General features: G+C 37.2%; 1 protein-coding gene across 1 annotated transcript in view; it reads right to left on the bottom strand.

Moving 5' to 3' along the window:
* Window positions 1–13,992, bottom strand: part of AK9 (adenylate kinase 9) — a 141,820-nt gene that overhangs the window by 8,439 nt on the left and 119,389 nt on the right. Inside the window, exons 33-38 of the mRNA XM_027855923.1 lie at window positions 12,972–13,118; window positions 9,317–9,537; window positions 4,626–4,822; window positions 3,429–3,598; window positions 1,669–1,767; window positions 1,404–1,506 (exon numbers count right to left, since the gene is read on the bottom strand). Of these exons, the coding sequence (XP_027711724.1) occupies window positions 1,404–1,506; window positions 1,669–1,767; window positions 3,429–3,598; window positions 4,626–4,822; window positions 9,317–9,537; window positions 12,972–13,118 (937 nt within the window). The remainder of the gene's footprint in view (window positions 1–1,403; window positions 1,507–1,668; window positions 1,768–3,428; window positions 3,599–4,625; window positions 4,823–9,316; window positions 9,538–12,971; window positions 13,119–13,992) is intronic.

The raw sequence follows: 13,992 nt of genomic DNA on the forward strand, positions 1-13,992 counted from the left end.
TCTTTCTTTCTTTCTTTCTTTCTTTCTTTCTTTCTTTCTTTCTTTCTTTCTTTCTTCCTTCCTTCCTTCCTTCCTTCCTTCCTTCCTTCCTTCCTTCCTTCCTTCCTTTCTTTCTTTCTTTCTTTCTTTCTTTCTTTCTTTCTTTCCTTCTTTCTTTCTTTCCTTCTTTCTTCTTTCCTTTTTTGGCTTCCCAAGTCAGAATTCTATCTGGTGCTTTTTCTAGATTCTTATGGAGAAGGGTCAGTGGGAAGCTAGGCTATACAGATTCTTCTCATCCCACTATCTAGATTTCATCTCCAGGGCAGCTAGGTGGCACAGTGGATAGAGTACCAGCCCTGAAGTCAGGAGGACCCAAGTTCTTATCTGGCCTCAGACCAAACACTTGACACTTACTAGCTGTGTGACTCTGGGCAAGTTACTTAACCCCAATTGCCTAAAAATAAAAAGTAAAAAAAAATAGACTTCACTTCCCCTGGATGTCTTTAAGGTTGTCATTTGAATCCTATTCTTACCAAAGTTTGCCACAATTATAATACTTTGATGAAACAAACGATATGGATAAAGCACCGGCACTGGAGTTAGGAGGGCCTGTGTTCAAATCTGACCTCAGACACCTGACATTTACTAGCTGTGTGACCCTGGGCAAGTCACTTAACCTCAACTGCCTTTGCCCCGCCCCTCCCCCAAAATAAAGGATAAATGTCAACCTTTATACTGAGGAATGAGTCTTTAATTGCATTTGCCATTGGACTTAATGCTTTCCAAGGACTGAGATTTCAGTGACAAAATTAAAGATACTTCAGAATTAAGGTTTAAATCTTAATTTATTTGTGATATACAGGGAATGTAAGCTCAAGGATCAAGGAACTGGAAGGACCTTAGACATCGTCTAGTCTACAGATTCTTAACTTGGGGTCTGTGAATGGGTTATTTTAAAATATTTTTACAACTGTACTTCAATATAATTGGTTTCCTTTGCAATACTATGTATTTTATTTGATGCATTTAAAATTATTACTCTGAGAAAGGGCCCAGAGGTTTCACTAAATAGCCAAAGAGATGCATAATGCAAAAAAAAAGGTAAACAGCTAATCGACCCCAACCCCTCACTTTTTATATAGGAGTAAACTGAGGCCCAGAGAGGTGAAGAGTCACACAAGGAGTTAAAGAATTGGGATTCAAACCTAAGCCATCCAATTTCAAATCTAATGCTCTTTCCATTAACATCACCCAATAATAGTGGGAGGAGGACCTAAACTGATGAGTTCATTGATCCATTAAATAATCTGAATGACCCACTGAAATGAAAATGATGTTTAAAGAAAAGTAAATGGAACCCTGCAGGTTTCTATTGCCTTAATTTTTATCTACATACACAGAACAAAGCAAGAAATTCAATATACCTGTTCCAGGTATCCAGGCAAAGGAAGGCTGGTAAGTGATATTGGCTTCTTAATTGGAGGAAGTTTGTTTGGCAGTTTCTGATTCCAGTATTTCTCTGGTAATCTGCAAATATAAAATGTCCAAGGCCAATTGCATAGCTCCTCTTCCCCTCTCTTGTCTACATACTCATATTCTATGTACATATGTCTGTCTATATGTCTACCCACACATATAAACACACAGATAAAAAAGCAAAATACAAAAGTGAAGAATTCACCAACTTACCTCAAAAATTTCTGCAGTTTGTCTTCACTCTCACAAAAGTATATATGCTCACGATATTCTAAAGCATATTCAATGTTTCCAGGAATTAGGGCTTCATATCTGAGAGGCAGAAAAAGAATGACACTGAGTATACTGTTGAGTTGTTTCTGTTGTGTCCTACTCTTCATGACCCCATTTGGGGTTTTCTTGGCAAAGATACTGGAGTGGTTTGCCACGTCCTTTTCCAGCTCATTTTATAGATGAGAAACTAAGGCAAACGGAGTTAAATGACTTGCCCAGGGTCACACAATAAGTGTTTGAGGCCAGATTTAAACTCAGATCCTCCTGACTGCAGGGCCAGTGCTCTATCCATTGTGCCACTTCATTGCCTAATTCATTGACTATACTGGTATGTAATTCAAAATTTAAATGGGTGTATTATTTTGTTTTAAAATTTTAATTTTTTAAATACCAGTTCTCCCTATGTCTCCTCAGCTACAAGTGCAGAGGCTATTCACACACACACACACACACGCACGCACACATATTTATAGGTGTTCATTGATCCATCAAATAATCTGAGTACATATAATAGATATATATTCATTCAACCGAATGAATATACATATAACATATACATAGTTATCTCTCTACATCATCCCCCACTTCAATGAAAAAAAAATCCTTATAAGAAATACACCGTCAACAAAGACAAATTCCTATATTGGTCACATAAAAACATTATGTCTCATTCTGCATTTTGAATCCATCACCTTTTTGTTAGGTGGTGTGTAGCATCATTTATTATCAACCCTTTGGAATCATGGTTGGTCATTGAATTAATCAGAGTTTATCAATTTATTCACTATGTAGTCTTTACGATGTTTTTATTGTATAAATTGTTCTATTTTTTTCTTACTTCACTCTCCTTCAGTTCATACAAGCCTTCCGGGGGTACTCTGAAACCATCCTGTTCGTCATTTCTTATGAAGCAGTGAAGTTTAATTATATTTATATAACATAATTGTTCAGCTCTTCCCCAAATGATGCCAACCCTTTGAGTTTCCATTACTTTGCCACAACAAAAACAACTATTCTACGTATCTTTATCTATGTGAGTCTTCTTCCTTTCTTTGATTTCTTTAGGGTATAGCCAACCTTATTTTGCTATCCATGTAACTTTACAGGTTGGAAACAAAACATTTTTTCCCCCAAATAATGAATTAGAAATTTTTTGCTGGGAAACAGATAAAAAAGTCATGGTTATATGAATATGATGGAATACTATTGTGCTATAAGATATGATGAAAGGAATGGTTTCAGAGAAACCTGGGGAGATGTATATGAACTGACGCAGAGTGAAGTAAGCAGAACCAGAACAATTTATGCAATAACAACATTATTGAAAAGACAAACAATTTTGAAATACTTTACATCTTTGACCAATGCCACAATTCCATTCATGATGAAAAATGCTTCCCCCTTCCTGACAGAAATGTGATAGACTCAAAGTAAAGATTAAGATACACATACACACATATACATATATTTGTGGACATGACTATTCATGTTTGTAACAGGAGTTTGTTTCACTTTTTTTCCTCAATGGACATAAACAGAGGAGATAGTAAGAAGAAAAGCCTGACTTTTGGTGATAGAAGAAAAATAAAAATTTAATTAAAAAATAATTTTTGATCAATAGTTTAAGGTTTATTATTATGCAGAATCCTTTTGTGCTGAGTGAACTATCATTTAGTAGCCAGGGCAATTCATAGTTTTACCTCTGTTTTCCATCCAGGTAAGTGACTGGACAATATCCCTGAAGTTCTGCATTTTTAGGGAATTGGTTCTTTACTTCTGCCACTGTTAGCCTTTTGGGTAATAGCTCTGGAGGTGGGAGAGGATTAGGTGCTAATGGAGCCACATATATTTCTGGGTTTTCCAGGAATTTCTACAGTAAAAGAATTTAGTGATATGAAAATATTTATAACAAATACCAAGTAAATTTAACATCTCTTTGAGGTTCTTTTGTTACTGTTCTTAGTTTCCAATAGAAATTAATTTTCCCAAAACTACAAGCAATTCATTATACCTCAACTAGTCTTCGTTTGAGAAGCATCTATTTCAGTTAATTCCAGCTGAAGCTTTGTTCATCTATTTCCCCTATTAAACGGGGTGGCAGCATGGAATAGCAGAAACAATACTGGACTTAGAGCTTTGAACCTGGTTCTGGATTATGGCTCTGCTATGATTAACTTAATTTGCCAGTAATTTAATATCTCTGGGCTATTGTGCCCTCATCTTTAAAATGAGGGGTAGCAGGGAAGGGAGCACTCTTCCAGCTTTCCTACTCTGTGATTGCCACTTAAATAGGCAAAATCCATTATCTGGCACAGTGCCGGGCACACAGCAAATGGTAAATAAATGCTATGTGACTGTAATAAACACTTAATAAACACTTAAATAACTGATGACTGACTGACAAGATAAAGTCTACTTAATGAGAATATCCATATATCTATATGTTCATATATGTAAAAAAATGAACTCAGACATACTGGATTATCTTATAGTTTGCAAAGTATTTTGTTTACAATAGTCCTTTTAGGTAAGTAATATAAGCATTATTATTCTCATTTTACGAATGAAGAAACTGATGCTCAGGGGAGTTAAATTACTTGTCCAAGGTCATGGAGCTAGTAATTAAGGGGCAGAACCAGGGCTTGAGCCCACTTTGAATATCTAGGTTTTTTTTTTCCCACTATGCCATTTTGGCAGACTAAGGATGATGAACTTAGTCCCATCAGGGAAAAAATACTCACAATGAGTTCCAATAAACCAGAAATGAGGCAGGTATTTTAAAAAATCCCCAAATATCCCAAGACCAAAAACAAAAACTAACCTCAAACCCAAAACAAACCAGGCACGTACACAACAGGAAAACAGGAATCCAAATCCTGAGTTTGGTGTATACTTACATCCAGTTCCACTTTAGAAGCCATTTTATAATAGTGTCCTCTGAATTCAGCTGAAAATTCTAGGGAGCTGGTTACAGAGCAGTCAATCAGTTCACTCTTTTCTGCCAAACTGACAGGGCAATACTGTCCAAATTCTCCCAGTCGAGAAATCAGCTCTTGAGGAGTGATGCATAGCTTGTTAATGCTTGCAGCTTTCCCTGTTGTTAATGAATTAAAGTGTCTTTTCTACATTGTATAATTTTTTTTCACTTGTAAAAACACTAGCATATTTAGAATTAGAGCAGAAGCACTTTATAACATTTGTTTTGGGGCATAGGGCTAACATCTACTCAATAGGCTCTGCTATATTTGTGTTTGTGGGAGCTATGTTGAAATAGTTATATTTAAATACATGTCTTTTTTATGTTGATGATATTGCTAATGATGAAAATACGCAGAAGCATTCCTACTAATTAACTGTTATTCTATTGCATAATTAGTCATTGTGAAAACTATAAACGAGCAAAAATTTATCAAAACCCTATCCCTAAACTATCTTATTCATTTTCAACACTGCTATTTCATGGATAGGAATGCTTAGGTTCATCTCATTAGTAATACTTCTGGATTTTCCCTGAAGAATTTTCAGTTATCTGTGAGTTTTGTACAAGTTTTTGTTTTTGATATTTTCTATGTAGTTTTATGACAATGTTAGATTTATGTAATACTTTGGAAGAAGAATATAATGTTATGTGCATTTGACACAAAATGGGAGGGCATCTCTGAAATGCCCATTTGTTCTGAAAAAGTTGAGCATTATTTTCACAACTAAATACAACAACAATCTGTGACAAATAGACAACAATGAATAGTTCACATTGCTTAAGCAAGGGACATCAAAGCAATATTCAAGTTTATTCATTAGTAAGGGTTTGTGCTATTGTTTTGGAAGTTAAAACTAGGCTTGTAACACATCTGGAGAATTTGTTTTATACATATAGGTTCTCCAACCGCAAAATTTCTTCTACCTGAATGGAATCTACATTGAACCTTCTAGTTACTATCATACCTAATGAGGAAAGTTGTGAGCTTGGGTTTTACGTGAGGTACAGACATATTTTGGTCTTGAATGAGGCATCTCTTCCCAAAAGGTGTGTGTGTGTGTGTGTGGGTGTGTTTGTGTGGGTGTGGGTATGTGGGTGTGGGTGTACACATCCTTATTGGAGGCCAGATGGACTTTATATACAGAAAGACTGTGGAAGGGATCTAGGACTGGTCAAGTAGTTTGGGGTGACTGGAGGAGGAATCTAAGGGGCATCTGGATGGGAGTGGCCAGTAAGCTGGAGTGAACAGAATGCCAGGGACCAAGGGAGAATGCAGCCTAGATAGGATTAAGGGTGGGAAGTGGCTGGGGTGGGGATAGGAGGGAGGTAAGACAATGGAGGGCTAGGCTAGGTTCGCCTACAGTTCTTAGTCAAAGTCCTAGAAAAAGCTGTTTACACTTACTGCCACTACTTTCTCTCCCTCTCACTTCTCAACCCTTTGAGCTCTGGCTTCTGACTTCGTCATCACTCAACTTAGATTGGTCTTTCTACTGTTACCAATGATCTGTCGATTGCCATATCCTTTTTCAGTCCTCATCCTTCTTGACCTCTCTTCAACCTTTCACACTACTGATCACTCTCTTCTTCTGGATACTCACTCCTCTCTAGGTTTTTGTGATACTACTCTATTTTCTCTTACCTGTCTGATTATTCCTCAGTCACCTTTGTTGGTCATCAACCAGTTCACTCCCACTAACCACAGGTCTGTCCTAGGCCCTCTTCTTTTCTCCCTCTATACTACTATGATTGTTGATCACATCAGTTCCCATGAGTTCAATTATTATCTCTATGCACATGATTTCCAGAGTTATATATCCAATCCTAGTCTTTCCTGCATCACCAACTGCCTGCTGGACATTTCCAACTGCATGTAGAAATAGATATCTCAAATTCATCCCATTGAACTTCCCTATGGATGCCACCATCCTTCCAATCATCAAGGTTCACAACCTTAGTATCATCTTTGAATTCTTCTTTCCCTTACCTCATGTATCTGCTCAGTTTCCAAATTTTGTTGTCTCTATCTCCATAACATCTCTTGCATCTGTCCCTTCCCCTCACCATTCACACAGTCACACCCTTGTTCAAGCCACCATCACCTCTCTCTCACCTGAGCTATTGCAAATGGCCTTCTATTTGGTCTCCCTGCCTTGAATTTTTCCTCTTTTAAAACCTAAACAAAGAAATTTATATTTAATCTTAGAAGTAGTAAAGAGCAGCTGGAGATTTATTTAGTGGGGAAGAGATATAGTTAGACCATAAGGAAAATTGCTTCGGCAGCTGTGTGAAGGATAGAATTGAGAGGGTAAGGACTGGAGGGAGGGAGACCAATGAAAAGGCTACTACAATGGTCTGGACAAGATGTGATGAGAGCCTGAACTAAGCTGGTGTCTTACACAAATGGAAAGAAGTGGATGGATGTAAGATATTGTGGAGGTTGAAAGGACAAGATTTGGCAGATGATCTGGGTATGTGGGTTGAGGCAGAGTGAGGAATCAATAATAACACTAAGGAAGTTAACCCTGGGAGATTAGAAGGATGGTGATGCCTTGACAGAAATGGTGAAAGAAGAGACTTGGGTTTGGGAGGAAACATAATGAGTTCTATTTTGGATATGTTGAATTTGAGATAGTTGGAAATGCCCAATTGACAGTTGGTGATGTAGGATTGGAACTCAGAATGAATAGGGTTGAATGTATATATCTATGAATCATCAGCCTAGCTATTATAATTAAACCTAGGGTAGCTGGAGAGATAAAGCAAGTAAGAAAGTATAGAAAGAGAAAAGAGGCTTGAGAGGATAGAGCCTTGGGAAACACCCACAGTTGGGGGATGAGCTATGGATGATGATCCAGCAAAGGAGACTAAAAGAAGTGGTCGGATAGGTAGCAGACTCAGAAGAGACTAGTGTCAATCAGATAAGAAGGAACATCCTGGTGGAGAAAGGTCTCAACAGTGAAAGGCTGCAGAGAGATCAAGAAGGATGAAGATAAGGAAAAGTTCATTAGATTTGGCAATTATGAGAACAATGGTTAACTTTAGAGAAAGTACTTTCAATTGGGTAATGAGGTCAGAAGTCAGATGGCAGAGGATTGAGAAATGAGTGAGGGAAAAGCAAGTGAAGACAATAGACGTAGAAACTTTTTCTAGGAATTTGGCTGAAAAATGGAGGAGGAACATAAGGTGATATGAAATGACATTTGGGGTCTGGTAGGGTCTAGTGAAAATTTTTAATAATTGAGAAAACAGGCATATCTGTAGGCAGCAGAGGAACCAGTAGATAAGGGGAAATTCAAGGGGTGTGTGTGTGTGTGTGTGTGTGTGTGTGTGTGTGTGTGTGTGTGTCTGTCTGTCTGTCTGTCTGTTGTTGCATGTGACAGATAGAGACAGAGCCAGAGAATACAGATATAGAAACAGAAGAAGATGATGATGAGAGTGAAATCTTCTGGAAAAAAAAAAAACGCCACCACACAGGAAGGGAAAGGGTGAAGAGTGCAAGATGAGGAGCTGGACTTGGGTAAGAGAAGGGTCATTTCTTCATCAAAGACTAGACTAACAGAAAAGAAGGGCAGGTAGGTGGCTCAGTGAATACAGCACTGGGCTTGGAATCTGGAAGACCGATCTTCATGAGTTCAAATGTGGCCTCAGACATTTACTAGCTGTGTGACCCTGGGCAAGTCACTTAATCCTGTTTGCCTCAGTTTCCTCATCTGTAAAATGACTGGAGAAGGAAATGGCACACCATTCCAGCACCTTTGCCAAGAAAATCCCAAAATGGGGTAACAAAGAGTTGGATATGAAATATTGAACAACAAAATGGAAAAGAGAACAATGTCAAGGGGTTCTGAAATAAAAAAGAAGAGGAAGGATAGAGCCCATGACAAATGGCCTCTATTTTCTCAGTATAGTATGATACAAAATCCTCAGCTAAGAGGGTTTGGGGAAGAGGTGGAGTGGGAGGTTTGAGGAGAGAAGAGAAGGCTTGAAACAACCACTGCAAGGGGAATGAGATGGACAACCAGTTAGATAGGAGTAAAATTATTCCTTTGCTGAAGTGATAGACCAGTAAAAGTTAGATCAGGGGTGGGGAACCTGCGGCCACATGTGGCATTTTAGGTCCTTGGATGCCACATTTTGACTGAGTCCAAGTTTTACAGAACAAATCTTTTTATTTAGGGGATTTGTTCTGTGAAGTTTGGATTCAGTCAAAGTGCCGCACTTGAGGACCTAAAGGGCCACATGTGGCCTTGAGGCCACAGGTTCCCCACCTCTGGGTTAGATAACACAAATATTTAAATTCTTTTTTTCATCTCATTTATCTTTATTCAATTCTTGACCCTTAATAATGCTAATCATCCTGTCACTACACAATACAGTACTTTAAATTTTACAAAGTGCTAAGCACACAGTTAAGACTTAATAAGTCCTTCTTGTATGAACAATTGATTATAGATATATCATATGAACACAATGTATTCAAAATGACTTAAATATGCTATGTGTTTAAAAGATTTATTAATATTCTCAAAATAAATTTAAGAATTAACATTCTTAAAATATATGTGTAAGAAACAGAAATTTATTCTAAGAGCAACATTGTTTTCTTACCTGCTCTTATCCTTTCCAAATACAGCTGGATCTGTTTATTCATCATCTGAACATTCTCAAGCACTTTATTCCACACCCACCATTTGCTGTGAAATCCATCAATTACACACCAGTTCTGATGTTCTACCTCATAGAATACCTTAATAACAGTTCTGTGCTTGTTTAGACACGAGTTCTTGATAGACAAAATCTGTGAGCTGTTATGTAGTGGATAAGGCAAACTAAAGAAAATAAGAAGGAAAGAGAAAAAAAAGTTGTCCCACATATCTTCCTGACAACAAGTCTGAGGATGACAATTGTGTAAATGAGCTTGATTTCAATGTCAATATACTACCGTTGTCCTTCATTTTTCAAGAGGACCAAAATGATATCACTATGCCAGAGTCATTTGAGTGTGTACGACTGTGGCTGATCAGACCAATACAAGCTCGGAATGTTCTACCACAGGTTGGGCACAAATAGTCCTTGTGAACCTTTGGGTGGATTCTTTAAGTTTGCATATCCAGCGTTTCTCTTGAGCCACCTCAATTCTGCTTTGCTTATAGAGAACAGCACCTTCTCTGATGTGGACACGCCATGCTGAGCAGTCCTGCGCCGGTGTCTTCCATGTCATACAATCAATTCCAAAGTTCTTAAGAGAGACCTTGAGAATGTCCTTGTATTGCTTCTTCTGACCACCGTGTGAACTCTTGACCTGTGTGAGTTCTCCATAAAATAGTCTTTTTGGCAAATGTTTATTTTGCATTTGAACAACTGGCCTGCCCCATTGGAGTTGTGCTCCCGGTCCTTTCTTGAGTTAATATACCATTTTATACTTTAAATTCCTCATTTTGCAGTATATTCTCAAATAATTTAGAAATATTACTTCTGTTATCAGGAGCGTTTGTCACCTATGAGACTTTTCTTCTATTTTTATCATAAAAATAAATTTTTATCACAAAAAAGAAATTTTTAAAAAGCATACATTTTAACAGTAAGTGATCAAATAAAAGCAACCTGTATTTTAGATTTAGTCATCCTACTCCATCTTTCATTTAATTTCATAGACCAATTGTTTTGAAGACAAGAAAGCATAATCAATGCTTGTATTCTATTTCAAAGCCTTGTAAATTTAATTTAACAGCCAAGTAAATTTAATACTTATTGAGCTTTGTGGTTGCAATATGCCATGTCTCCAGGATATGGTAGAATTGTCTTAGGAAGATTCTGAAGATCAGCTGGCGGGATAAGATAGATAAGACACTGAGATCCTTTCTCAACTAAACCGCCAAGCATTCAAACTCTACTGCAGAGGGCGCAACTCCGATGGACTGACCACGTTATTCGAAAGCCAAACATATGCTTGCCTTAAAAGACTATTTTATGGAGAACTCACACGGGGGAAGTGCTCACGTGGTAGTCAGAAAAAGTGATACAAGGACACTCAAGGTTTCTCTTAAGAACTTTGGAATTGCATGAAATGGGAGATACTGGCACAGGACTTTCCAGCAAGGTGTGTCCTCATCAGAGGAGGTGCTGTGCTCTATGAGCAAAGCCAAACTGAGGTAGCTCAGAAGAAACTCGAGATGTGCAAATTTGGAGAATCCACCCCAAATGTTCATGTGGAGTGTTTGTGCCTCACCTGTGGTCGAGGGTTCTGAGCTCGTATTGCTCCACACTGTAACTTGATTCAAACATAGTGATCATTTTGGTTCTCTTCAAGAATGAAGGGCAGCAATCAACCAATCAACCAACCAAGGATATCTGCCATCTTCCACAAAATATGGCTTTCTTAATTTCTGTTGTTGTTCAATTCTTTCAGTCACATCTGACCCTAGTTAGAGTTGGTGTGATTTGCCATTTCTTTTTCCAGCTCATTTTACAGATAAGGAAACTGAGGCAAACTGGGTTAAGTGACTTGCCCAGGGTCACTCAGTTGATAAGTGTCTGAGGCCAGATTTGAACCCAGGACTCAGATGTCATAAAGAGTGTGTCTCCAGGTATTGAGGTGGTTAAGGAATGCTTTGTAACTTATATTCTTGCCATACCTTAGTAAATATCCCTTGTAAGAGCTAATTAAGTTAATTGATTAAATGACACTGGAGTGCTAGGCACTTAAAGGTATTGATGATTTAAGGGTGATACTGACTGTAATTGGTGATTGATATTAAGAACACCCTGGAACAGGGGCTTGAGCCCACATTTGAGAAAGACTTCCCAAAGCCCTTGGGGTGCCCTTAGAACCCAGAGGAGATATAACTTGTAACTCATGTATTGATATATTTGCTCTAGGGCACCTGATTCATCAGTTATGAATGTGAGTTGGAAAGAGGATTATGGACAAGCCCCTCACAGGCAAACTTATTAACCTCAGGAGATCTTTATCCCCGGAGATGGAAAGCCAACCAGATACCTGCACATATTCAAGTCCTTGTTAAGGCTGGGTCAGGCAAAGCACACTATGAAAGCTCATAATGGTCTAGTCACCCCTAGCATAGACTATTTCTATTAAGTATTATCATCATCCAAAGCACATGTTTGTTTGTCTTTATTTGATGCGTGCTGAAGATGAACATTTTAAATAGTTAAAATCACATGTTTTGGGGGGCAACTTTGGATGAAATATTTTCATGGTATTATGCAGTATTATTTAATAAATAATGCAGGGCAAGTGCAAAGAATATGTTTTTAATCCCCTAATTTAACTCTTAGAGACAACCATTTTTCTTCTGCTTCAATCTTTAATTCTACTGCATTTTAATTTGGGTGACTACAAGTACTTGGGATCACACCATCACTTCTCAGTTTAAAGCCATTTCTCAGCCTCAGTTTCTTTTATCTATAAAGATAATAATAGCACCAACCTCCCAGAATTCTTGTGAGGATTAAATAAGATAAATAAGATAATAGGTGTAAAGTGTTTTACAAATCTTGAAGTGCAATATAAATACTAGTTATGAGTATGAATTTATATTATTCCTTGATCATATTCAAAGTTCTGTCATTGACTTACCCTTTCATTGAGAGAGGTGACAAATTTAATATTTATTACAATTATATTGCTAGGAGGCAGCTAGGTGACATAAAGAATAAGAGTGTTGGACTTGGAGCCAGGAAAACCTGAGTTCAAATACAGCCTCAGATACTTACTAGTTGTGTGACTCCGAGCATGTCACTTAACTTTTGTCTGCCTCAGTTCCCTCATCTGTCAAATGGGGATAATAATAGCACCTACCTCTCACAGTTATTGAGAGGATCAAATGAGCTACTTGTAAAGTACTTTGCAAACTTTAAAGCACTATATTAATGCTATTATTATTATATGAACTTGCACAAAATCATTGATTGATATATTTGTAGAGCTAAAAACAGAACTTTAGGAGTACTATTTTCAGTTCTTCATTAAATTTCATTGAGTAACCATACGAGGAAGGGCATTTCTGCAATTTCTGCTCTCAGACTGGTGGATCTCCTGAGCCTGAGTTCTGAACTTCAGTGTGTTAGACCCATCAGGTGTCTGCATTGTTGGGCATTAATATTAATATGGTGAGTCCCCAGGAGTAATGCCTTTCAAAGTGGAATCAGGCACAAGAGTAGCCCCTTCAATTACAAGTGCAGATAGGGCAAGATAGGGAGACCCAGTCTTTTAAAAAAAAATAATTATTGACCACCTTACCTTTCATTATTTTTATTATCTATTAGTGATCGTTTAAAAATCTCCTTTGTAGGGACTTGTAACTCAAAAATTATCACAGGAATGATACTTCTCGATTCCAAGAGGTTCACCTGATGTCTTGTGACAGGGTATCCATCAATTACAACCCTATTAAAGAAGAACTTAGCTGTGTAAATCTTCTCATAATTGATTCTTAGATCATCAATATATTTTCTTTCATGTAAGGAAAAGAGACACCAAGTTCTAATACAACTTCATTTAAGCAAATAAAATAAATAAGTGGATTAATTGTGGACATGCCCTAAAATATATTGAATATAAGTAGTATATTCCCTCTTCCAATTATGTAGTTTTTTTTTCTTTTTTCATTAGACTGCATTGGTCCACTGCTGAGGTACTGCTGTTCATGGATTTCCTTTATGTGTGTCATTGCCCCATAGATATGTTAGAAAAGGAATATGTCTTGGAGCAAATAACAGTAGGGTTTACTGTATTTTCCTTATGTAAATTCAGTCCAGGGCTTCTTAACCTCTTTTTTTTTTATTAAATGTGTTATGAACCCCTTTGGCAGTCTGGTGAAGCCTAAGGACCATCATAACAACGGTTTAAAATGCACAGAATAAAATATATAGATTACAAAGGAAACTAACTTTAATGAAATAGTTATTAAAATATTTTTAAAAAGCAAGTTCACACACCTCAGAGTAAGAGCCCCTGACTTAGCCATTTAAGTATGAATCCAAGTTCTACAATCTAAACATTGATCTGTTTTGAGACTTTCTTAGTCTTTGTTCTTGTTTAATGGCAAAATTTCCCTTAATTCGAATTCTTCTCTATAAAAAGAGAAACTTTAAATAGAAAAAAAGAGAACTTTGCAATTAAGAGTCCATATTGCTAACAAGTTCAACAAAACCTATGCTATGCAACTGTATATTTATTATTAATTTATGGAGGCTGTTAAAAGATGAGTGACAAGAGATTAGGTGCATACACGGATTTAGTTTATATTTGGATAGTCAGG

Source organism: Vombatus ursinus, unplaced genomic scaffold (genome assembly GCF_900497805.2).
Source record: "Vombatus ursinus unplaced genomic scaffold, bare-nosed wombat genome assembly UNPS02000582.1, whole genome shotgun sequence".
In the NCBI taxonomy this organism is placed as follows: domain Eukaryota; kingdom Metazoa; phylum Chordata; class Mammalia; order Diprotodontia; family Vombatidae; genus Vombatus; species Vombatus ursinus.